The sequence below is a fragment of the Cupressus sempervirens genome, chromosome 6 (genome assembly GCF_028749045.1).
Source record: "Cupressus sempervirens isolate cs-2001-9-10 chromosome 6, ASM2874904v1, whole genome shotgun sequence".
Taxonomy (NCBI): Eukaryota; Viridiplantae; Streptophyta; class Pinopsida; order Cupressales; family Cupressaceae; genus Cupressus; species Cupressus sempervirens.
Genome location: NC_143123.1, coordinates 177,745,687 through 177,772,624, shown reverse-complemented (window position 1 = coordinate 177,772,624; position 26,938 = coordinate 177,745,687). Strand labels below are relative to the sequence as shown.

The 26,938-nt window shown below is 37.8% G+C and overlaps 1 protein-coding gene across 1 annotated transcript in view; it reads left to right on the top strand.

Annotated features, from left to right (window-relative positions):
* The window catches only part of LOC149551825 (neurochondrin family protein), a 255,668-nt gene that overhangs the window by 147,897 nt on the left and 80,833 nt on the right, over nt 1–26,938 (top strand). Inside the window, exons 10-11 of the mRNA XM_089787327.1 lie at nt 11,684–11,775; nt 11,907–11,962. Coding sequence (XP_089643453.1) covers nt 11,684–11,775; nt 11,907–11,962 — 148 coding nt within the window. The remainder of the gene's footprint in view (nt 1–11,683; nt 11,776–11,906; nt 11,963–26,938) is intronic.

Below are 26,938 nucleotides of genomic sequence, written 5' to 3'. Positions count from 1 at the left end.
AAGCTCATAGGCGACTTTGCTCACTTTGCGAATCACCCTGTAGGGACCATAAAATCTAGGTTTCAACTTTTCAGCTCCGCTCTTCTTGAGCGATGACTGTCTCTATGGTTGTAGCCTCAAGTAAACCATATCCCCTACCTCGAAGCTACGCTCTATTCGGTGCTGATCAGCATACAATTTCTGTTGATTCTGGGCCTGTTGTATATTCTCTTTGAGCACTTTCAGGATGTCCTGACTATCCTGCAATAAGTTTTTGGCTTTGGGCACTCTACTGTCCCCCAAAACTAAATCCATGAAGCTAGGTGCTTCATAACCGTAGAGTGCCATGAAAGGAGTCATCTTGATGGACATATGATAAGTGGTGTTATAACAATACTCTCCCATATGCAACCATCTGATCCAAGCCTTTTGTTGTGCAGTTACATAGTTCCTCAAATATCCTTCCACCCATTTATTCACAATCTCTGTTTGCCCATCTGTTTGTGGATGATAACTAGTGCTAGGTGTAAGATCTGTACCACACAACCTAAACAGCTCTTGCCAAAAAACACTCATAAACTTACTATCCCGGTTGCTGACAATGAATCTGGGCAGCCCATGTAACCTGAATATCTCTCTAAAGAAAAGATCTGCCACCTGTGCTGCTGTGTAAGTGGACGGAATAGCAAAGAAGTGAGCAAACTTCGTCAAGCGGTCCACCACCACATAGATGCAATCCCTTCCTTGCACTCGTGGTAAACCAGTGATGAAGTCCATCGAAATACTTTCCCATTTCCTATCAGGAATGGGCAAGGGCTGTAATAAACCTGTAGGAAATGTGTACTCTCCCTTATTCTGTTGACAAACCACACACTCCCTGACATACCTTTGAACATCATCCTTGAGCCCTTTCCATGAAAACCGCTCTTGGATCTGCCTGTAGGTCTTGAAGACCCCCGGATGTCCAGCTGTGGGTGCATCATGAAATGCCTTCAGTATCGCCTCTCAAATGTGATGACAGAATCAAATAAACCCTGTCTTGAACTTTGATCAATCCATCTATCACCTCATAGTGATCATCCTGTATGGTACCTGAAATCAATCCAGAAGCCCAAGCATCTCCGACATACTCTGCTATAATCCAATCTCTCTAATCTCCTGAAATCTCTGCCAGAGCACATAAGTGAGGTCTCCGAGATGAGGCATCAGCCACCACATTTTTCTTACCTTTGACAAACTCTATGTCAAAGTCATAAGCCTGCAATTTAGTCACCCATTTTTGTTGCCGGTCATTAAGATCATGTTGGCTTATGAAGTATTTAATACTGTTGTGATCAGTTTTGATCACAAAACGTCCACCTACCAAATATGATCGAAATTTGGCCAATGCATGCATTATGGCCAACATCTCCCAGTCATGGACAGAATAACTCTTCTCAACTCCCCGGAGCTTCCTACTCTCGAATGCAATGGGATGCTTCTCCTGCATCAATACTGCTCCAATCCCATCACCTGATGCATCACAATGAAGCTCAAAAGGCTTCGTGAAATCCGGTAGAGCTAGAACTGGACATGAAGACATTACTTGCTTGAAATGCTCAAAACACCTCTGTGCTGCCCCTGTCCACACGAAGGCTCCTTTTCTGGAAAGATCTGTCAAGGGTGTAGCAATCTGTGAGAGTCCCTTAACAAAGCTCCTATAAAAACCACATAAACCAAAGAATCCCTTAAGTTGTGTAAGGTTTGTGGGAGTAGGCCACTCTACAATAGCTCTAATCTTTTCGGGATCAACCCGAACGCCATCTGCACTAATGATATGCCCAAGGTAAAGGAGCTCAGTCATGCCAAACTCACATTTAGATTCCTTGTCATACAATGACTCTCTCTCTAGAATAGATAGCACCTCCTCTAGATGATGTAAGTGCTCCTCCCAGGTCTTATTGAAGACCAAGATGTCATCAAAGAAGATCAAGACAAATCTCCTTAGTTGCTTCCTGAATACCTAGTTCATACAACTCTGAAATGTAGCGGGTGCATTGGTGAGACCAAATGGCATAACCATGAACTCAAAGTGGCCATAGTGACATCGAAAGGCTGTTTTCTCAATGTCCTTTGCTCTCATCCTGATCTAATGGTATCTGGATCGCAAATCAATTTTGGTGAAGAAGCATGCCCCATGCAACTCATCAATCAGCTCATCAATCCTAGGAATGGGATACCTGTTTTTAATTGTTTTCTTATTCAGTGCCCTGTAATCGATGCACATGCACATCGTCACATCCTTCTTCTTTACCAATACTACTGTTGAAGCAAAGGGGCTCTTACTGGGCCTGATATGTCCCATCTCCAACAAATCCTTAATCGCCTTCTCTATCTCATCCTTGTGTTTCTTAGGATGACGATAGGGAGTAATCATAACTGGTTTGGCTCCCTCGTCGAGCTCAATAACATGTTCCATCCCTCTGTCAGGAGGAACCCCATGAGGAATATCGCTAAATACTTTAGCGTGTCTATCAAGTATCTTCTGGATATCTGGTGGATGACTCTTTTCTTGTGGCTCTGGTGAAGTTGGCATAATGTAGCACTCTGCCGCCCACTCTATGTCATCATGACGAAAAAGTCTCTGCATTCTCCTCAAGGACACTGCTCTGCAACCTCCATCTGAAAGTTCTCTAAGTACCATAGTTCTGCCCTCATGCTGAAATCTCATCTCCAATTTCGCTAGGTTGAGTGTGAACTCAACTAGTGAAGCCATCACTGTCATGCCGAGGATGACATCATAATCTCCCATGTCCACAACATAGAACTCATCCTCCAACTCGTAGCCATCTCCAAACCTGATGCGAAGATTAGATATCTTCCGAGTGCATAATAATTTATCACCGTTAGCCACCATGACTCTAAACCATCATGCTCCTCTGTCTATAAGCCTCTCCTGGCTACCAACTGTGCATCTATGAAGTTATGTGTAGCCCCAGTGTCAATAAGAGATATCACTTTCTGCCCCTGGATAGTACCCCTGACCTTAAATGTGATTGCTTTTGGGCCCCTGTCAAGCGTGCCAACGATCTATCATCCTTAGGAATGCTGCTCTCCTCTATAGTGTTACCCTCATCTGAATCGGAGTGCTGATCCTCCCCCTCTGACTCTGACTCTGACTCTTCTGCTGAAAAATACTCCATTTGATTTGCCTTAGCCTTGAGAGAACATTTATGAGATAAGTCCCAAGGCTCTCTACAGTGGAAGCACAGCTTCTTCTTTCGAAGCTCATTCAAGGTTTCATTGTCTAGTCCTTTTGATCCTTCTTTGAGTTTGCTATACTCTTTCTGAAACGGTTTTTGTCTTTGTCCTTGCGGTAGGAAGAATCTGTTGAATGGTTTTTTCCTTTGTATACCGAAGGGGCTAAATCTCGTGCCTTTTTAGTTGCTTCAACTAAGGTGAGTGGATCATGTCCCTTCACCCAACCTCGTAATGGATCAGCAAGACCGTCACAAAATAACACCACCAATCTCCTAGGAGAGATATCAGTAACAAGTATAGACAAGCGTTGAAACTCGGCAATGTAAGCATCCACAGAACCTGACTGTTTTAACTGTGCTAGCTCCTTGAAATGTAACTCGGGATCCCTAGTGTCAAATCTCTCAATCAATGTTTCGGTGAATTCCTCATAGGATGTAATCTGATTATGCCCCAAAGTCACCATGCCATGATGCCACCATTCATGTGCAATGCCATCCAAGTGGATAGCCGCATACTTGATAGCCTCCTCCTCAGGCATAGGATTTAGCTACAAGTATGTATCTACCTTCTGCACCCAAGCTCGTACAGTCATCTTCCCTGAAGCATCATAATAAGTTAAAGAAAGTTTTCCAACTTTCTTTCTCAGCTCAAAGTGTTGATTCCTCCCTCCTGCTCTAGACGTGTCTCATCCTCAAGTCCATATAATCTCTGAGGAAAATATCCGCCTGAAACTCCGGTCCACTAGCCTCCCAGTCCCTCCTGAACTGATCTTGTAACTCGGTAATCTGCGGTTCATTTACTGGTTGAACCGGATCTCTGGGTGGGAAAGTGGGTAGAAGAGGTCTCGAGCTCGCAGTCCGCGCTGGGCGTGCAACGTGTCTAAAGTTATCAGCCTCATTCCCATTGTTGCCATGTCCATTATTACCATTAATGTTATTCTCAGGACCATTGTTGTTGCCTTGGCCTCCATGGTTATTGTTTCCCCCATTGTTATTGTTTCTGTTGTTGGCATCACTTGGATTAATATTGACACCCATCTGTCTAGCCATGAGCTGCAACATCATGTCCATTCGCCTATTCTGCTCCTGCTGCATACGCTGCCCCTGCTCTAATGTATCCAGTAACTGTCTGAACATTACCTCCCCCTGATCTGGACCGGCATTCCCGCCTCCGCTTAATCCTGTATTCCTGTCATCTCAATCACCCATATTGTTGTCCTTATCAAAGAATATCTCCTCTGTGTTTGTATGGCTGGATTCAATGTCCATTTGCACGGATGTGCTAGACTGTTTGCTTTGCAAGTTTGAAATCCTATTTTGTCTTGCTCTGGTATCGCGGAAATTATAAGGCCCCTATCGCATGCTCAAACATAAATGCTTAGCCTGTGTTTTTTTATTTATTTCTGATTTTAGTGTTTTGACATTTCGTCAAACACTTTTCCCTCTATCCGGCTGTTCCAAATTCCCTATAAGACCACAGGATGGCAGGACTTATAGCTCTGATACCACTGTAATGGGCACCCCTAAATGTCCCAAAAAACTAAACCAAATTGCTGAAAGGAATTATGTCAAACAGTTTGCATTCAACCTCTTATTTCTCTGTTTAATGTTTTAAACCCCTTATAACTCCGAAAATCAAACGTTTATTTGTTTGTTGTGTTTTGTGCATGGAATTGGTATCATACAACATAAACAAGAAAGAAACTACAATAATATGCAAAGTGGAAATGAATTGCTGCCAATAAAATGTTATTTTCAGAATTCATAAAACCAAATACATGGCAGATTTATCAACTCACTAATTATTTCAGCATTATTGACATAATACTCCAGTCCATGCTTTCGAACTTGCTGCTACAGTGCCGCGTGAATAGTGTTGTGTGAATAGTGCTGCTACAGTACTTTGTCCTTCAATCAGTCCACTACCTTCGTAATATCATTCCCTCGAAGCGGCATAAGTGTCGGACAAGTAGTGAAGAAGATATGAGCAAAATACCAAATCTGCCTGTAGCTGGAAATGCAACTAAACTGCCTGATAATGAAGCCGATAACAAAGAATTGCAAAGGCCAAACCCCAAGGGAATGAGGTCTAGAATGTTACAAGAGAGGATAAACGTCCTCAAATGCCAAGAACGGAGCTGCAACTCACGCACCAATTTCTTCTCATAATCAACCTGTCTAATGAAGCCACAAATGCTTCCTTTTATTCTATTTTCAAGGGTCCGCTCAACTCATATGGGCAATGTGGGATAAAAGATGTGTAATATATAAAACATATATTAAAATACCCCTTATGTCTCCCTTGGGTACACATCCCCATAAAATAAATATTAAAGTAACACTTTAATATTTTACAATTAAATTAGACGTTACTTTAATAAAACTTCAGGCATTAAAATGTATTAGCAATCGGACTCCAAATAATGCGAGTGATAGCTCATCGGAAAGCTCTCACCGAGGAGTATCAAATCCAATCACCAAAATTGACCTGCACTGTGTCCTGCCGACTTACTAAAAATAGTAAGTATGCCTAAAACTGAGTAAAACTGAGTAAATCAACTTTGTTTTGGCCCAAATTGGAAATGACTAAAAATAGTAAGTATGCCTGAAACTGAGTAAAACTGAGTAAATCAACTTCGTTTTGGCCCAAATTGGAAATGACTAGGCCAAAACACTCCAGGATCCCATTAAACCCTTCATTAGCCCTTGGGACCATGTAGAACAAGGCTAACACACACACACTTGGTCAATTGCTAAAATGGGGACATTACAATTGTTTATCTCAAACATTTCTTCAAGATTTTTAAGCATTTCGTGTGCCGTGTCTAATTCGGAGATAGTAGGGAGTGGATGATCCCTAACACCATCCACAATTAATTTCATGGCTTTAGTGTTATCTTTTTCCCATTTAATCAATTCGTCATTCCCTTTTGGTTGGTCAGATTTTTCAATGAATTGCTTTAGGTCATTATCTTTTAAGGTTAGCTTCATTCGTAATTTCCATTCTGGATAATTTGAATTACCGTCAAATCTATCCTCCACTTTTATAGCACTCACCATTTTGAAGGAAACAAAACTTTGAATATTTTAGAGCACTTAGTAAAATAAATCTAATCGGGATTGTCTCTTAAACCTGCTCTGATACCATGTTAATGTGCAAGATCTCTGATAGAAATAATCATAGAGATATAATTTTGACTTACCTTTCTTTTATTCAAAAGTTCAGATCTCCAAATTTGTCTTCAATGAATCAAGTGTTGATGATGTATTTGGAAATCTGAATGTGGTATGATCTTGGGTACTGCAAGTATGTTCGGTGATTGATATTGCTCTGTCCACCGATGTGCATATTATATTTAAATTCTACCAAAAGACATGGCCCTATCGGGGCATGACTCTAAATGGCCAAAGGCCACGTAGAGTCATGACCCTACGTGGTCTTGACTAATCAAAACTGTCTTAAACCCTGACAATAACTAATGTGCCTCTTCATTAACATGCCTGATACAATAAGAAAACTCGACAACTATGCACAACAAGTTATATGTAAGATAAATATGCATAGCTTGATGATTAGTAATCATCCATATGAAGGCCTGATACTCAGAATATTGGCAATGATACTAAACCTAATCCCTGATCGATATGTTGAACTATAGCAGATGTCTTCAACCCGATATGAATCGATAGAAATATATATATCAAAGAGTTTAATCTTTAAGATTACATCTCATATTTTATCCGACAGAAGCTATAAACATTAACATGTGCAAATGAAATTGCTGATTTTCAAACGTGACTTAGGATTTTCAAGACATTATTGCATGAAAAATGACTACATGTAAGTGCAACATGCAATGGGGGATGGAAAGTGAGATGAGATGGGAATGTGGATGGTGAATGCACTTTACATGTAAATGTAGATGGAAAATGAGATGCGAAGCATTGAAAGATGTAGAAACATGTATTTTCTCATGAAGGCGTGAATGCATATGGAGTGATGGAAATGGAAAATGGAAGAGGGACAATGAACTTTATAGTCATCTTTGGTGAAAAGGTGAAGTCAAAATACATTGAAGATGAAAATGACATCTTTTTGACTTTTCAAGAAGTGACTTTAAGTAAAAAATGAGGTTTTGAGATGCAATTACACGTAAGGCTTTTTGTGTAATCGTGTCGTGCGAATGAATGCAAAAACTGGGATGAGTGAGAATGGAAGCAGAAAATGGGATTACATGCATGTGCAGATGGTGAATGAGATGGAAAACATGCAATCACATTTGTCGGATGAGATGCGAAGTGTTGTGATATGGAAGATGGAAGTGAAATGTGATGATGCTTTCGGATGAAGTGAAGCAACAACAAGTTCTTGGGAAAGAACTTGTAACTTCTCCAAAGTGGAGAAAACCAGAAAACAAATACACAAAACACAAAAACTCAAAAGAAAAACGTACCTTTGGAAAGTGACTCAAACATGTCAATATGCAAAGCACTTCAACACACAATTTCGAATTTGGAGTTTGGGGAAAAACCAAAAACATGAAAATGAACAACTTCTTCATTTTGAAGTTTTGAACAAAAACATTTTTCTGCTGTTTGGGTAGAACAAGCTTCTTCCACTGTTGTAATGGCTGCAACATCGTCTTTGGAGCTTGTATCTGTTGTCCTTTCTGTCCTTTAGGTACATACTGCATCTTTTGAGTATTGGAAGGTCCTGGTTGAGTGTTAACAACATTAACCTGTTGTTGTTTGCTCTTATCAGGTCATGATTTTGATCTTTTAGCTCTGTGAATGGGGCTGTAGTAGTGTATTCCTCTGCTGCAACTTGAACATTAAATGTTGGTAACACAGGCAAAGGTGGAACAATAGCTAGTGGTGGTACAATAGCTGGTACAACAGGCTGTATTTCTGCAAAATAAGGCATTGGAGACCTAGGTGGTAACTTACTAGCTTGTATCTTGTTCTTCTCAGCTCTGACAGCTATATAAAATACAGTGGGCAAAGTATGTCCTCCCATGGATTGTATCACAACTAAATATCATTGTTAAAAGCCTTCAAATAAAATAAAAATGCATAATCGTTGGAAGGTTTAACAAACGTTGAAATTCTGTCCCAAGTCCTTTGAAAACGAAAGTTAAAATCTGAATATGCTCATTAGGATGTCTTTTGATAGTACTCTGTTGCTCAACCAATGAAAGATTATCCGATTTGTCTTCAAACTTATTGATCAAAATGGTTCCGAACCCATCCCATGTGCCAATAGTATTTACTGCTAAGCCTCGGAACCAAATTAATGCTTTGCCTTTGAGAGAAGCTGCCAACAACATTAAGGCTACATCCTCATGAGCTTGATGTAATCCACGAAGAGTGGCTACATCCCTGATATGTTCAATTGTTGAAACATGGTTTTCACTAGTAAAAAAACAGTAAACTCTTCAGTGCTGTTGGTGGAATATCATGATGAGTAGCAATCCATAAAGGACTCCCAACATCAAAAACTACAAATGGCAAATTTCAGGCCATTTAATGAACTGGTGGTACTTGCTGTCGAATTAAATGTGGTGGTAAAGGCTGGTTAGGCTGGATTACCTTTTGTGGATATGTTTTCAGACCTTGAGAAGCAGCTGTAGTTCCACTTGTAGATGCTACCGAAGCAAATTGATCCCTTGGTAGTTCCTAAAAAATGGGTATTTCAGATCTGGAATTTTTAGGATCACTAAAATCTTCAGAAAAACTGATATCTTGAATAATTACCTTAGGTTCCTCAGAATTTGCTGCCTGGTCTTCAAATACAGGATTATCAAATGATTAGAAATCAAAACCAAATAATGAAGAAGACCTTCCTCGTAAAGCCCCTGTTGTTCTTCCTCTTCTTGCTGATCTATTTCCTCTTCTACCTGGCTGCAATTCTTGATCTATAAATCCTTCTCTATTTGATCTTGTCCACGTCCTCATCAAAATAACAACTAGATATGCAACTGGATTTGCAATAAACCTTCAAAATGGAGTTGCAAGGTGCTGATAGAAAACCTCCCAAAACGTTGAATACCTACTGTCCACACCAAAACAATGACAAAATCTGGTAAATCAGAGAATTGTGAAGCTGTTCGTGTTCCACCAGGCATGCCAAAAAACTGTTGTCAATCAGGACTGCACCTAAAGAGAGATGAAATATCTAGCTCTCCTGTTGAAACATGGAAACACTCTTCTTTTTTGCTCATTTTTTTTTGCATATTGCAAACTTCCAAGCTTGATTGTGGGAGCACTTTATAGAAGAGATTTTTCAGCATTGATTTTTCAGATTCAATGATTCCTTCTGATTGATTCCTGTTGGAGCATTGTGAATTTCTTTCTTTTGTGTTGTGTTTTCTTGCACTTTAGCTATATTCCTTGTTGCATGTTTGAATCTTGATACTTCTAATTGTAGGTCTTTGTTTGTGCTCTTTTTGGAGAAATCCTTTTAAAGCAAAAGATTACGGGACCCTTGCATAGAATTACTTTTGTAATTGCATGCTTGCTAGGGTGTTGTGAATCATTAGTATTGTGGGTAGTTTGTGTTGATTTAATTAAAGTTGCATATAAATCACTAGTGTATCACCTCAATTAATTGTTTTAAGTTTTCATTTTTAATCACCTATTTCTCACCCCTTTTCCCACATAAGTTTATTTATAGGTGATACCAAAAAAGGAACCGGCCTTTCAATCCTGGAGGTTCACTCTCGCTATAGGATTTCTCACAACCGAGAGTGTTTCCATGTTCCAATAGGAGAGCTAGATATTTCATCTTTCTTTAGTCGCAATCTTGATTGACAACAGAGCCTACGATTATAGGCCCCAAAATTTGTGTTTGCCTTGCTTTGTGTTATAAGTTTTTGCTTCTGTTTCATTATTGTCCCATACTATAGAGGCACACTATTTTTCAAGCACGCACTTTAAGACTAGACTTGAATCCTTCGTAGACTTCAGTTCTTTGTAGAGGCATGCCTATCAACACTTTTATGTGCCAAATCAATGATGTGCCTTCAACTATGAACAAGTTCTAGACGTGAGGCCTCATCGTTTGTGTGGGAAAAATTTAGCTTGGAAGATCTATTTGAGTAGGTGTATTTCAAACTTCTGATGCACCTTTGATATTTTTATAAAATTTGTCGTTGTATAAGCGTGTGCGAGTCTCCTTATGCACACTTGGTCAATAGAAAATATAGGCTCTTTGTTTTGGTGTGCACCTAGACATGCTTGTAAAACTAATAAAAGTGCCCTTCTTGCATTGGCATGTGCTAGTATCTTGAGGCATGCCTATATTCACCAATTTTATAGTTGAAAGTTTCCTTGTTCAAGCACATGTTTGACCTCCTTTCATACACCTTCATATGTACCTGCACATCTTTTCCCATGTGTTTGCTAGATTTTTCCACATGTCCATGATCAAGATACCGAAGATGGTGTAAAGTAGAGAAGTTTATGGAGCATGACAAGAGGTAAATGCTGATGTACAACAGCTTCTTCAAATAGATAAAAAAAAAAAGCTTCTTCAACATATTTTGCCCAAGGTCTCCAGTCTCAGGAATGGTTTGTATCTTATGGGACATGAATTGTAATTTTCTAGTTTATGTTTTTGACTTGGGAAAGAGTAAAGATATTTATCTGTCCATGATCAAAATACCAATAATAAACATAGTATAGGACCACCTTAAGTTCCAGATACTCCTTTAATTGAAAAAGGCTAACATGCTAGTAGTGGTTTTCAATTAAAGATCAAATTAATTTTTAATGCAACACCAATCTATATTCTTAGAAAATATTTAAAGTGAAATGATAAACTTCCTTAATAGAGTAATTGTGAAATATAACTTTAAGTTTTCAATCATACGATGCTTCTTAATTTCAAAAGGATGTGGAATCGTAAAGGGTTTGACAGAGGATGTGGAGGAAATGTGTTGCAGAGACAAGGGAGCCCAGCTGTGGGGTGTACTTATTGCTTATTGCCCATTCCATGGCCAAGGAAGTCACTGACACATGACTATGCCTGTAGGATTTGCTATAGTGCCCCCGACAAGTTCAACTTTGTTTGCATGCTTCATGAAACTCTGCAAAACTAGAATATAATTGTGTTCTACTCTATTTTCCGTCTGCTTGATGGATCATCAGTTATTGGTACCTTTTCAGTTATGGGTAGGCTCTAATAAAATCTGCAGGCTTTCGAGAGTTGCAAACTGTTATTGTTGAGGAATTCATTGTAAGATGATGTCTCCTAATAAGGCTGATACATACCATTTATTTAGTGCCTATTAATATAATTTTTCTTAGAACTGGATGATTTCTAATTTCTATGCTCACTTAAATCTTCAGAATCTTTGATGTATCTGGAGATCCATATAGTTTTTGGAAATGTTGGAGACAATAGATATATAACTACTTGATGTTTCTAACATGCTAAATATTTGCTTCTCTTGCTAAACATGCAGACAATTACATCAGCGAGTCTACAATGGTTAAAGCAACAGTTGCTTTGAATGAGACAGTTGGAGCTGTAATTGATTTTCTTTGGGATTCAAAGGTTTGACTCATTTAAATATGATCTGTTGTGAAGAGAAAATCATATTGCCAAATAAACTATCTTTTCCACATTTATACCAGTTCCAATGTAACTTGTAAGAAGCATCTCAATTTATTTCCTTATTTTTGCAGGTTCATGATATGACAAAGGGGGATGATCTTTTAGCATCTGTTCGGGTTGTATGCAGGTATCATCTAACCTAAGGTCTACAACTTAAATGCATGTTCTGGCTGACATTGAAAACTGAAGAATTGTAATTGTTAAAGCCTAAAGGTAAACACAGGGATACATTTAACCTACTGTTAAGCTTTACAATTCTGGTTTTATATTCTTTACCTATAGAAATTTGCTTTGAATTTTTTTATTATTTTAAAGGGAACACTTGACCAAATAATAAAGTTTGGTAGCATATACTTACGTAAGATGTAATCTACAACTAAGTTTAGCTGACCTACTAAATTCAATTTTTTAATTTTCACAGCTGACAAAATAAATTTAATAGTTCCAATCATATAAAATAGACATCTGTGATCTTGAATTATCTTTTGGATATGGGTTGGCAATTGTTGTGTAGGCCAGGGTTGTTGTATCACAGCATTTGTCTGATGGTGCCTGCAAAAAGTGGCAGGCGATCACATGCTTACTTGTTCTTCCCAGATTTCTTCTTTTTGCAGCTTGCAGCCTGTTTTCTATTTCACTTACACCATCTGATATGTACGCCCAAATTTCACCAAAAATGCAGCAAGACTTCATTATTTGTGATAATGCTTTTCTTACATCATGAAAATAAGAAGTGTAATATCATAGAGACAAAAGATAAAATGGAGGTAATATTGTGGTGGTAAGGCTACATATAAACTGTTTTACTTTCATATTTGATTGTCTATATTCTTCAAATTCAATCTGTGTCAGTGCAGCACAATTTTGTATTATGGTTATGGTTCAATATAATGTGCACATTGAAATCAACTTCAAATTATTCATAAAGATAAGAAGAAAGTTGAACTTTCTCTCAGTGAGTGGACAAGATACAAAAGAAGTGAACCAGTCTTATGATTTGGGGCATTGGATTCAAGCATATTGCTATACACTACTGCAGAAAGAAAGTGAACATAAAATTTCTGCATAATCAGTTACAAGTTTTAGTAAGCTTCTGTTTTTTACTTGAGATAAGATAAGACAAGTTTATTAATGTCCAACAAAAGCCCAACAACGGGTCCAAGGGATTACAACAGTGCAGCAAAGGAAAAGTCAGTAGTAGGCCCACCAAATGGTGGTTGGGGAAAAGAAAAGAACCAAAACAAAGACGACAACAATCGAGCAAGGAACAACAATGAGAAGCCGAGAAGAGGAGCCGAAAAGCCACAATAGCAACTGTGAATAACCAGGAAGAAGTCTAGAATCGAGGGAGGACTTAGGGCTGGAATAGACCCTAGGTCGCCACTAAGATCCTCTTGGGGAGGGTGTGGAAAAGGACCTCAACTGGAAAGAGGACTTGGAAGAGTGCACAACCCGGTATTTCTAAAGGAGAATCGAGAGGTCGCTTGGTTCCTTGAACCAGGGAAACCATAGGAAAGAAAGATGTGATCAACTTCACCTGATCCTGATGTGAACCAATGTGAACAAGCTGCTAAAAAGAGTGGTCACAGAGCCTTAATGTCTCCTCAAGGTAGAAGGGAAGGCAATTTTCATCCATGTACCCGAAGGAGGGGAGAGATTGAGACTCTCTAAATAAACAATAGTATCTCTCTGATCACACAGTATATAAGGCAACAAAAAGTAAAATGAGCCTTGGGGTCGACAACCCCCAAATTACATAGTTGGCAGGCCTATGAGCTCTATGTAGGTGATGGTCAGATTGGGTGCAAAGCCTAGAGGAATTGACTCTTAAGGACCTAAGGGCCAAATGGAGCGCATGAGACCAATTGCAAGAAAGGTAGGATGGGTAGACAATGATCCTGTTTTGAATCTCCAGGAAATGCTTAGCATGGAAAGCCATCCTTGGGCTCATGTAGTGAGAACGTACTATCTATAAATTTCCGTTCTGATGTATTTGTTCAGCTCTTGGTGAGGAGGTAACAGATGGGCTAGGGCATTTGAAGAGTCCCAAGGAGGTATGTAATCAATGTCAATCCCAGCCAACCTCGGAAGAGAAGAAGCCTAAGTAAACCAACAACTAGACCTCCCTATAGGGTCCAACCATTCAATATCAACTGAGGAACAATAAGCAAGGTAGATATACATGTGGAGGCCCTCCAAGGAGTCTGTGGAACAATGTAGGTGATGTGGGAACCAAACTAGGTCAGAGATTGTACCAAGTCTGAAAGGATGGACCCCAAACTTTGCTTGGACTATACTCAGTGGAGTTGTCTGCCAACAATGAATGATGTGCCGAAGAAAAAGTGTCTGCCCGTTCAACGGAAGCCCAATTAGACTCAAGTATGGAGGACCCCCGCACTATGGACCCATAAAGAATTGTTTGGCTAATCATGGAATCGATAAGAGCCATCTTGCACGCAACGTCCTAAAAGTGATTCTTGAAATTAATCTCTCAACAAGGGCCAAAGAGCCATACTCTTTGTTGACATGAGACTGATACGTAGGTTTCATATTGAAACGAGTACCAGAGAACATGACATCCATATATGTGTAGGAAGACCAAATCTCAATCTTTAAGCCTTGAAGAAGAAATGAAGGTGAGAAGTCTTGAGAGAATTGAAGATTATTACCTTGGTCTTCATTAGGATCATTGTAAGATGACTTAAGTTGCAGAAAGAGGCAAGCCCATTAAGAAATCTTTGAAATCCCTTAGGGGAGGAGGCCAAGAGGACCACATCATCCATGAAGAGCAAAATATAAATCAAAGCCCATCGTACGAAGTAGTTGTTCCTCGATAAGGAGTGTGTCTGTAGGTAAGTCTCCATCTCATCAATGTAAAGCCCAAAAAGAGTGGGGGAAAGAGGGAAGCCCTGCTTCACTCCAATGTTACTCTAGATGAACTTGGAAAGCCCCTTGAGTGCCTTAACACCTCCAACCACTAACTCGTAGAGCTGTATGATAACCACCAAGAGTGTCTCGAAATCCTAATGTCTTGAATTTTCTGAATCAATGTCTTTTTGGGGATTGAATCAAAAGCCTTGTGAAAATCCACAAAGAAACAATAAAATTTCAAGGAACAAGATCGTGCCTCTTCAATAACTTCCTTGAGGGTCAAGATGTAGTCAATAGGTTGAAAGTCTGGGCAAAACCCAACCTATCCCTTAGCATGAGCCTATGTTTGAGCCAATTCTCGCTAGAGGATAGCATTTAGAACAATAGCGTTGCGTTTGGAGAACATATATCTGACCATGATGGTCCTATAATTGTTGGAATCGGAAGTAGGCCCAACCTTGTGAGTTTGGTGGGTAACGTGTTGATACCAAGAGGAGGGGAACCTTGTGTAGACCACAATATTAAACAATTTGTCGAAGAAAGAACCAAGAGTCCCGATGCTATACTTGAAGAGTTTCAAGCTTCTCATCCATTTCCCTGCTACTACTCAAACTCTTGAACGCCTCATAGATACTGCTAGTCTTAAAAAGACGGCAGTAGGGGGGAGAGCTGACAACAATAGAGAGCATCCCAGTAATGTCATAAAGAGTGGAGGTGTGGGAGACCGACAAATCCACGTCTAAGACCATGAGAGGGTGGCAATGGGGAAAAAGGGTGCACAAGAAAGCCTTAGGGGAGCGGAGGAGCAGGGAGAAGAGGGAATGACTAAGGTTTGAGATGAAGGTGCACTTTTTATAGAAGAGGAAAAGGGCATAGGAATGCTTCAGTTGCGTGTAGGAGGCTGGATGAAGGGTGAAGGGAGTACAAAGGGTGTGGTGGAAGGATTTACAGTCATCATCAAACCAAAGGTTATGGGGATAGGTAGTAGTATGGATAAGTGAAGAGAAGTCGGGCTTGGGATGGTGGGGAATGGAGAGTTGAGCAGCCACCCAAATGCACATAGATATGAGATCGAACAGGGAAGAAGAACTATTGCCAATCATGGATGCGTTAGTGGGGAGGAGCTGATTGAGATGCATGGTTAAGGCCACAGGGGATGGGGGGATGGAGGGCAGGGAGGGGGCTGCAAGGCAAGATTGAGGAGAGTGTGGTTTGCAAAAGGAAGGCGGGTGAAGGTGGGACTATTGACCTCAGGAATGAGATAGGAGAAAGGGAGGGTGTAATCAATAATGCTTGAACCGCCACAATGAGGACAACAAGTAAAAGAGCCAGAGCTGGGAAAACAAGCGAGGCCATTTAGTATCACTAGATTTGAGGACTCACAAAGTTGGAACAAGTAGCAACTATCCCTCGTGAGAGGGCCCGCAGAATCATCGAAGGAACACTGAAGACCAAGTGGTGCTAAGTCTGACTCAAAAGTGCACATCGATTCAAAGGCCCCCTCGTGAAGAGGAGTCTGTTTATCCCGAGTTCGTGCATTGAAGTCACCCAATGTAGAGAACCTAGTAATATTGTCATGCAAGTTAGAGAAAGGGTTCCACTCAAGCCCACTGTGAATAGCATAGTGAAGGGGAGGATGAAGAGGATAGCTCAAAGGAAGATGATGGAGAAGAGACAATAGGATAGGATACCTCTTTAAGTTTAGAGAAGGGTTTAGAATGGTGCCTTGTAGTGCTAAGGGAAAAGAAGTGGTTGGCGAACAGACAACATTGGATGAAAATGAGGTTCTCCTAGTAGAAGAGGGACCATTACTAGGGTCAGTAACAGAGATTGCACTAGAACTTCTAGAGGATGGGATTTCTTTAGAATTCCTTGAGGATCATACTTCACAACAAAGACTACACAGGGAATTAAATGCCCACATGGAGGTGGCACAAGAAATGGTTGGCATGCACAGTAAATGTGGCAGAGCAACTAGTAGCTCACTTGGCACGAGAGTTGGCAGGGAGGTTGGAGGTTAGCACCATGGCTGGCATAGCTAGCACCGCAACAGGGGGCAAAGAGGCTGGCACAATGCATGGAAGGGGAGTTAGCACAATATATGACATAGGAGTTGGGATGGGAGTTGGTAGCAACACAAGAAAAGTACCAACTTTCCTAGATTGGGGAGCAAAGCGGATATCATTCACCCCTTCCCAACTATTAGTAGTAGCACACCTAGTCCCATTAGAGAAAATGCCTAGGCAAATATTGTGGATCTTTAGTTGACCAAGTGAGGGGCACATACTATTAGAATCACTATGTCCAGGGATTGAGACAATACAACCAGTTGGACAAGTGATTACTCCCACACCACCACTAGTAGCATCTCCCATGGTAGTCTCTTCACTACTTCCAATAGCACCTGCACCAGTTGTAGAAGAACACAAAGAGAGGGAGATGGAGACAAAAGCCGATAACCTTTTAGCAAAGTTCCAGATGGAGGTTCAAGACATTCCACCTCCTTCACCCACTCTCATGGGGCAACTAGAGGAAGAAGAAAACATGGGCCAGTAGGTAGCAGAAGTAGAAGAGGGAAGGAAACATATGGGGGAGCAAGAATGTCATGATCCCTCCTAAAGAGAATCCTATAATTATGGGATAAAATATAATAATAATTCATATACTATTCCTAAAGAAATAATATTGATAAACTATAAATATTTATGATCTATTTTACTTAATTATTTATATGAATATAATAAAATTATTATTCATAATAATAATATCAATATATATAAGGAATAAATGTTATAATTACAATGTAAATCAATAAGATGATAATATATCTAATTATTATCACATTTAAATTATAATAAATAAGATAAATAATATTAAATATATGTGATATATATATATATAGTATATATCTAAATACGTATAATAATATATCATTATTTAATATAATGATCTTAGGGTATGTTTAATAATGATATAGTTTATAATCATTAAAAATAATATGTAATTAATAAAATAATAAAATACCTTATTAATATAATTAATATTAATTTGCAAGGACACGACTCTATGTATATACTCATATATATAATATATCATCGCATTGGAAAATACATCAGAAAAAAAGATATGGAAAAAGGGGATACAAATTAAAGAAAAAGTCACAAACGAATGACCCCTAAAAAGTCATTACAAATGGAAGGACCCGGGAGAAAACATATTTATAGTAAGAAACCCTAATGTCCCAAAAAGGGTCATTACAAATGGTATCAGACCAGGATTTCCTGCCAACCTGTGAGATTAAAAGGGAAAAAATGTAGAATCTTCATTGGAATCTTGATATATTAAAGGTATTTAAATCTGAAATAGCATATATAATGTGTTAAAATCAAGACAATATTATCATAATAAAAATAATCTTATGAGCTATGCGACCTTTATAAGGATCTTCCAACATATTAGCCATTTAATGCCGTATAGACGAAAACGATACAAAGCGTCCAATACACTGGTGCTTGGTTGATGTTTAACATGATAGGTGGAATGATGCTCATTGACAAAGAAGGAGGAGCAATGTGAAGTTTAGGGATTTGTATCAGTCGCCGCTTGTAGATCATGAAAAAGCTTATTTATGGATTAACTTCATATTCATCACCTTCTTGGATATGAACCTTTTATCTTTATCACCTTCATATATGATCCTGCCACCCTGTAGCTAACCATGAACAAATAAATCATCAAAAATGGTAGAAAACAATAATTGTAATGGTGAAGTCTCTACACGCAATCATGGTGTTATTTCCCATACAAGACAATAGAAGTATATTCATCACCGGCTAATGCCACGGAGAGATCGACAAATATGATGCTATTTGCATCTGCACTTAATGAATAATAAGAATACATGATACTAGTCAAACAATCACTCAGTTCTAAGTGCAACAATTATTGAAGATTCACATATAAATGAACAGATAGATATGTATGAGAAAAGGTCAACTCTCTGAAAAGGTGGGCAGTGGCTAAATTATTGAACGCATGAGTTTTTGCAATTAAAAACCCTGCTCACTTCTGATACTGGGTATCTTATTTTTATTTGCAAGATTTTAACACACTTATGCACATTTTTTGAGATAAAGGTCTGAGATTCCAAGGGCAACAATAGAAAATTTAGGGCGTGGTAGGAGGATATCACTGGAAAAGAACATAAAGGTTACAAAATCTGAGATATGAGAAGCAACATATTTGTATTTGCAAATGACCATTCATAAATTGAGAATCGATAATTTGTTAGATGTAAAAATACATAGAGTTGATTCAAAGGCAATATTATAGAATCAACATGGACTATGTGAAACTTATGCCAATGATTAATCATCCAAATAAATAAGTGGACAACATTAATGCTCAATTTCAATTGATCAGTTCAAAATTATGAAGTAAATTGCCCTGATTGATCAATACAAAGATTTGTAACGTACACAAGACCAAAAACAAGGACTTATATTATATATCAAATTGACAAACTTGCAATAGCATCATGCTGTAACTCAAGAGCAAATGGTACTTTTAAGAAATCCTCTAATCAACAAGACAGTCAATGCCAATGAGGGAAGTAAAAAATGAAATACACAAGATACACCGTATTTATCAAACAGAGATCATCTACATTGATACTTAACTCATAATGTCAATAAACTTGCCATATTGTCATGTCCTTATGGTGCAAGAACCAAGTATCAAAATATGAATATTTAAAGTATAAAATAAGGCAATGGCTTGCATTATTACATGGCCTTAATTTGATATTTCATTCAAATAGTACAATTTTGGTGGATGAACTGATGCAGGCCAGCAATCGGAAATTCTAAACACTGCACTTGTGTGAAATGAGAGACTGGAGAACAAATCCAGCTTACAAAGCTTTTATTTGATGACTCTAGAAAATGCGTGCCTCCGAATGAATGAGATCCTATATAGAAAAAATATCGTCTACTAAATCTAGCTTTTAAAACTGAAAAGTAATCTACCTCTAGACAGTTTTAAAATCAAGTATGATGAAATCTCATATCAAAAAATTATCAAATTAGTATTATTTGCAAAGAGGTAAGTATATTTCCATTTTAAGATTGTTTTATTTATATGGAAATGATGAAATATAAAAAAATATATTTTATTTTCATAATGCAATAAGAATCAAATTTCACTAAAGACTCTTAGGGAAGAATCATTGAAGATTTAGCAAGCTTGCAAAACTGCTATCCCTAGGGGTTGAGGGAAAGGATTAAAATAGAGGAAGACCTTAAGTGGATACGAAGATTACTTCATCACCACTTCAATACATAAGGGTAATGAGGTAAGATATATATTTTGTGCATATATTGCTATGAAATAATTGATATTGTCTTTCTTATTATTGACACATTTGTTATTGTGAAGAATATTGAATAATCAATCAATGATTCTAGTTACAAAGAAATGAAATCAGAATATATGAAAAATGAAAAAAAAATGAAATATAAGTATGTTGATTTAAGGAAAACATAGTAATTAGAATACATTTCAATAGTACAGAGAGTCTATCTCTCATCCAAATTACGTACTCTTAGATAGGGAGTTGGTGTACGGAAAGGCGGAGTAATTTCGAGCACTTGTTGGATATGCTTGGAGCTTGTTTCACGCGCCCTCTGCACCGTCATTCTACCATCAAGATGATTGTAACAAGGAGAGAGAAAGTTGTTTGTGTACTATAAGAAAAAATCTTTCAAATGAACTAAGTAAATTAAATTTAATACTCATCTTCTCATCCACATTATGATATCCTAAGGTAGGAAGTTGGTGGAGGGAGAGGTGGAGTAATTTCGAGCACTTGTCGGATACGCTTGGAGCTTGTTTCACACACCTTCTGCACCGTAAATCTACCATCTTATGATGATCGTAATAAGGAAAGGGAAAAAGATTCCTTCCAAAGGATTATGTAAATAAGAAAAGGGAACCCTACCACTTTCCTATGGAGTCTGCAATCAGGAGAAAACACCCTATTGTAGTGCTAGTTAAGGGAAAGATAGTAATGGCTCCTTTTCACAAGAACATTTCTAGCCAAACAAGCAATCCACTAAGTAGACCATCTCGTGTGGATGCCTAACACCTACCACTGGGGCCAAGGGGGCCAAAGTCCGCTCTTGGGCCTAGTATGGAATTGGCTTGGATTAACTTATTATTATTCAAATTTCTTTGAAGTTTATATATATTTATATGCATGCACTGATGCTTATTTTGTGGTTGCAGGGTTCATAAGCCTAATGAAGAAGTATAGTCGTTGCGCATTGTTAATTTAAGGATCTAATCAAGGTTATGTATGATGTGTTTGCATCGTGTTTGATCCGTGTCTTCATCTGTCGACATCGTGTCTACTTTGTGCCTTCATGCATCATCTGTTTTCATCATGTATGCTTTGTGTTTACATGTGTCTACTTCATGCATGCTTCGTGTTTGCTTTGTGTCTTCATACATTCATGTGTATACTTTGCATTCAGATGCATACTACATATGTGACTCTTTTATAGAATAAACGAAGTAATATTACAAGTAAAAATTTGAATAGGATCTAGTAGTCAATTTCATTATATAAGGTGAAACAAATATCAAAATGTTTATTGCTTGAGGACAGGCAAATTCAAGAGGGGTGGACTTGTCATGACCCCTCCTAAAGAGAATCCTATAATTATGGGATAAAATATAATAATAATTCATATACTATTCCTAAAGAAATAATATTGATAAACTATAAATATTTATGATCTATTTTACTTAATTATTTATATGAATATAATGAAATTATTATTCATAATAATAATATCAATATATATAAGGAATAAATGTTATAATTACAATGTAAATCAATAAGATGATAATATATCTAATTATTATCACATTTAAATTATAATAAATAAGATAAATAATATTAAATATACGTGATATATATATATATATATATATATATATATATATATCTAAATACGTATAATAATATATCATTATTTAATATAATGATCTTAGGGTATGTTTAATAATGATATAGTTTATAATCATTAAAAATAATATATAATTAATAAAATAATAAAATACCTTATTAATATAATTAATATTAATTTGAAAGGACACGACTCTATGTATATACTCATATATAATATATCAACGCATTGGAAAATATATCAGAAAAAAAGATATGGAAAAAGGGGATACAAATTAAAGAAAAAGTCACAAACGAATGACCCCTAAAAAGTCATTACAAATGGAAAGAACCGGGAGAAAACATATTTACAGTAAGAAACCCTAATGTCCCAAAAAGGGTTATTAACTTATTACAAAGAAGGAATTGCAAACGATACCTCCACCCTTGGCTTTGGAGACTATGACTAGTGTTTTCTTATAGAGGAGGCCATGATAGACCATGACTTCAGCAACACGAGAAATGATAAGAGAAAGCCAAGGTTTTGGGGCTGAGGTCTTTGACCCTTGCAGTGAAAATTTATGAAGGAAGGATGCAAGGTAGAATTCAGGGAATACCTAGTAAGGCAAGGGTGGCCTAACATAGAGAAAAGGACAAGGAGTGGGTATTCCCAAATTCTAGCCAAATATAAGGGGCCCACCGAAATGATTGACATCCTCATCGAGATGGAGTGGACCTTCAAAAGCACATTCCTACAGTTGCACAAAGTTACAGGGTGGGCTCAAGAAGCGTCAAAACAAGAAGATAGCCTGCAGGAAAGACTCCAAGAATTGGAGATTGAATTGAGCCAAGAGAAGATTGCACAAATGGAGAAGGAATAGTATTTGGAAGCTGCAAAAAAGCATCATATGGATGCCCTAAGACTATTGAAGGCAACAAGGAAAAAACAAATGGTTGCAGAGAGTGACTTGAAACTCCTTTGGCAGTAGCTTCCATGGGCTACTACCTCCACTACTCTAGGGACGTCTTCTCACCCATCCTAGTAGAAAGATTTTTGCTTTCTAGTTCCTTTTGTTATTTGGTAGTCTAAAAGATGACAACTTTTGGGGGGAGTGGGGGATAATATAGGTGATTAATAACTGTTAGTTAATTAATACTTGTTAATATGAGATTATAATAAGTTGGTTGTACCAAGGGTTGCGACAGTTGGTATTCTTAACTAACTGCAAATGCTATATGTAAAGGATTACCAAGATTGTGGGGAATTGTGCTTGATGTAAAATTTTGGGCACAATCAATGAGAATAATATTCTTCCATTCGAATGTGTTCGGTGTTTATTGCTCTATTGTTATTCTATTATTAATACATTTTTCAGGTTAACATTAGTAGATGGTTACTGTGGCAATAGCATTTCCACATTTGGCATATAACAGCTTGTTGAGAGACTTATCGGGTTTCATAGTTGCATCCATAAATGTATCATGAAAGGTCTGTTTCTGCTCTTTCCGTATTTGTCACAGGACTATTTATTGTGTCGTGAGAGTTTTCTGCTGGCTGACATGTTCCTAGGATTGTTCTTCTTTCTAAAGCCCATGCCTCCTAATGAGAGACTCCAAATATTGAATTCGATATTAACGATTGTGCTGAATTTGGATATTCCTCTTATTGGCAATGCTTAACATATGAGTCTGCTCCGCGCTCGGTAAAAGGGAGACTAAAATTATTAACTGAGGCCACTACAAATATTCCTTAGTCACTACACTCCAGTTCATCATTCACAGAGTGCACAATGAATGGTAATTATTGTTGTTTCCTAGAAACTGACAGACTTCAGCTTATGTACCTACAACAGTTGGTATCACAGAGTGAGTATGCAGCCAGCTAAATTTTGAGGTGACTTCTAAAGGACTAAACCCTGCATGTTTTGGGCATTGAGCTACTAATTGTGAAAATTGACTGAATTCTCTGCAGTGTTACTCTGACTTGTATTTTCTTGTGCATAACATAGATTATATTCTGCAATATATTATTCAGCAAATCCAAGTTCACTGTCCGTTAAAGATGCTGTCCTTCCTCAATTTTGGTTTTTTCAGAGGTGAGATCTTATAATTTCTCCTATAGTCTATTCAGGACGACAAAGTGGTGTTTGGAATGAAGCAATGAAGTACAGACATGTAGCAATACTATAACTGATAACACAGTATAGAAAGGAAATCTGTTTCTACAAGCTTGTATGCAATGTTTGACAGAATGACTACATGATCAATGCGAGATTTAGCATACTCAGAAATTTACTAGTGTTGTTGCATGTTAGCTTGCAATGCTTGAAGTGATTAATCTAAAGGTGTCTCTTTAAGCTCTCAAAAATCTTCTTTACTGTCATTATTTACCAGCATATTCGAAAGGGTTACAATAGACTTAATGTCATTACCTTGATCTTCTACTAGCAAACTGTTTGTCAAATCTTCTGTATGAAAAAGAGAGAATAAACAGTGTTGATGCAGAATATTTCAATGGAAACAGAGGAAAGTTTTAATGCATCAGCCTTGGTGAAAGCAAAACGAAATAAACATAATGGCAATTCTGAGAAGTTATCTTTTCTTGAATGAATTTAATGATACATTGAATCGTGAACAGTAACAAGATATGCAGAAAGTAGAAGCGATAAGGAATGAATTGTACATCATTGCACTACAATTGGGGTCTATGAAAAGTGTGTCTGCTGTTCTTACCAAGCTGGAAGAATTGGATTCAGGTCTGTCCAAAATGGATCAGTGTGATTGGAGACTTCTGAATTAGGCTTTGCAACCCTCCATGGTTGCCTTAGTGCAATACAGGTTATGGAACATCCAAATGGAGGAGTAAGACTAACGATTGTCTCTTGTCTTGGTGAAATTATTAGAATAACAACTCCTGTTACATCTTACAATGATGGCATCTTGAAGAAGGTAATGCAATTGATTGTGGACAGCCTAGGTGGACTACGCGATGTTAAAAGTCCTACCTTTGGTAAGTGGGCTAAATCCTTGGAACTTATGGAAAAAATTAGATTTTTATCCTCATGTTGGATCTTGGTTGTGAAGGAATGATTCTTCAACTGTTTTAATGTTTCCTAAGCAAGTTTACAAAACATCATCCGAACATTGTGAGATCTTGCATAAACATAATCATGTCATTTATTTTAGATGAGGATGATGGCATATACAAACAACTACAATCGGATTTTCTGGCAATATGGAGAGGGGAATATACAATCTTGCCCATGGCCTGTGAGCTCTCAAGTGTATTGATTGACCATAAGATTGAAAAGTTCAAGGAAGTTATGATTGAACATGAGCTATGATCAACAGTGATATAGGTTGCAGGATCTCCAAAAATGAGCAAGAACCAAATGAGGAAAGAACGACTTAGTTTCACTTGCCAACACACTTGGTGAACACATTTTCAAGGACAAGGAAGAAGAGTCAGCCCAAGAAATTCAGATCAGTGTTATGAAGTTAAGAGTCTTACAGTTCAGCCCTATCATAATGACACCCAAGCTTGCAAGAGATGAAATCAGCTATGGGTAATGGTGAGGAATATACTAGTATCTTATTTGGAGACTTGAAAGTGGTTATTGACAAGCCTTTCTATTAGTATGTTAATTTACAAGATATTTTCCAGTCCATAAAAGCCTTGAAGAAACTTTGTGGAAAGTGCAAATTGAGGAAAGGAAAAAGGGGACAGTGAGTGGAATTAATACTGCCTACCTTCACACAATCAAAAAGGCATTGATAAACTGCAAAAAAATAGAGATATAACCATCAAGTTTGCAGGTGATAAAGAGAAGGTAGCTGAGCTACATCTTCAACTGAGTTTGACACAATACTCATTGTACAAGGCTGAAAATCATTCTTCAATGCAAGCCACTCACAAGGAAGGTGGTCTAAATCCAAAAACCACGGAGATCATACAAATTGTCAAAGGAATCAACACTATTTGTTGAGATGAAAGTGAGCATAGCATTTCCACTTTTCCCCATTCAAACGACACACATCACGCTAATTATGTTCAAAGGAACTAGCAAGAAGTTAGATCCAAGAATTCTGATTTTTACAGCAATAGTTGTATGCCTTCACAAGACCATGAGGTAACAATTTTTTCACATGAGATTGAGGATAAACCAAGTGATACTAGTTCTGAAATTTCATGTGATGATGATCATTTCCTTGGTTGGGGTGTTGATTTGATTGATGACACTTTTAGTGAGTCAGAAATTTCAATGTTGTTTTCAATGCATAGTGAGGGCTTCTATACTCTAGCTAGATACCTAACACCAAGTTTTTATGACATGGAAGCTCTCTATATACTGATTGATGACTTCGTCTTTATCCCTATTTCAGTCAGTCATGGCTACTTTGCATGGCCTACTATCACACTCTCAGATTCAGTTTGGCCTACAAGAGTTATTTAGTCGCATGGGCATTTGCAGAGATATGAATGTGTTAGTGCACACGAGATATAATTTTTTTCTATACATGTGGATAGTGACACCACTAGCATCAATGTTTATGCTAGCTCATCTTTTATTGGCGACATTAGATGGCTTGATGAGTTGAGCATCGTGCTTAATGCAGATGTTCTTGACTTTTTGGGGTGAATTATTTATTCAGATCGCTTCCACAGGAAGATGGAAGAATGATAAACACCTATGTCTACTCCCAAGATTATATGGATAGATTGATTTGGGATCCAGGAGTTGGCAAGATGAGTGCTCTACTTGAGTCGCTACACGTTTGAGGCTTGGTGCAGTTATGATCAGAGTAGCGCAACAAACAGGTGTAACAATTTTTTTCTGGTTGACTTGGGATCAAGGGATCTTATTGATGGAGGAGCTGCATCCTTATTTTTAGCTTCACAACATGACATGTCTTGATTCCAATGTTACTAGTATGAGATATAGAGCAGCCTATAGATTGATATGGGATCTTGGTTTTGCTTGAGGACAAGCAATCTCGAGGAGAGAGAACTATAATGTCCCCTTTTTGGGGGACATTAGGAAAATTACAAATCCAACTCATAAAATAATTAAAAGGTGACTTATTTGGAGTTGAATGCAAATTATTAAAAATTCATTTATAAAAAAGTTGACAAAAGAGGAAGAAGACAAAACGCAGAAAGGGGAATGTGAAGAGTCACCAACCTGTTCTTAAAACAAGGAAGATGAGATCATTTGCAGCATGCTTGGATTCAGCTATGATTTCAGATTTCTCTCAGGGAAATTGGGTAAGCTTCCAACTTTC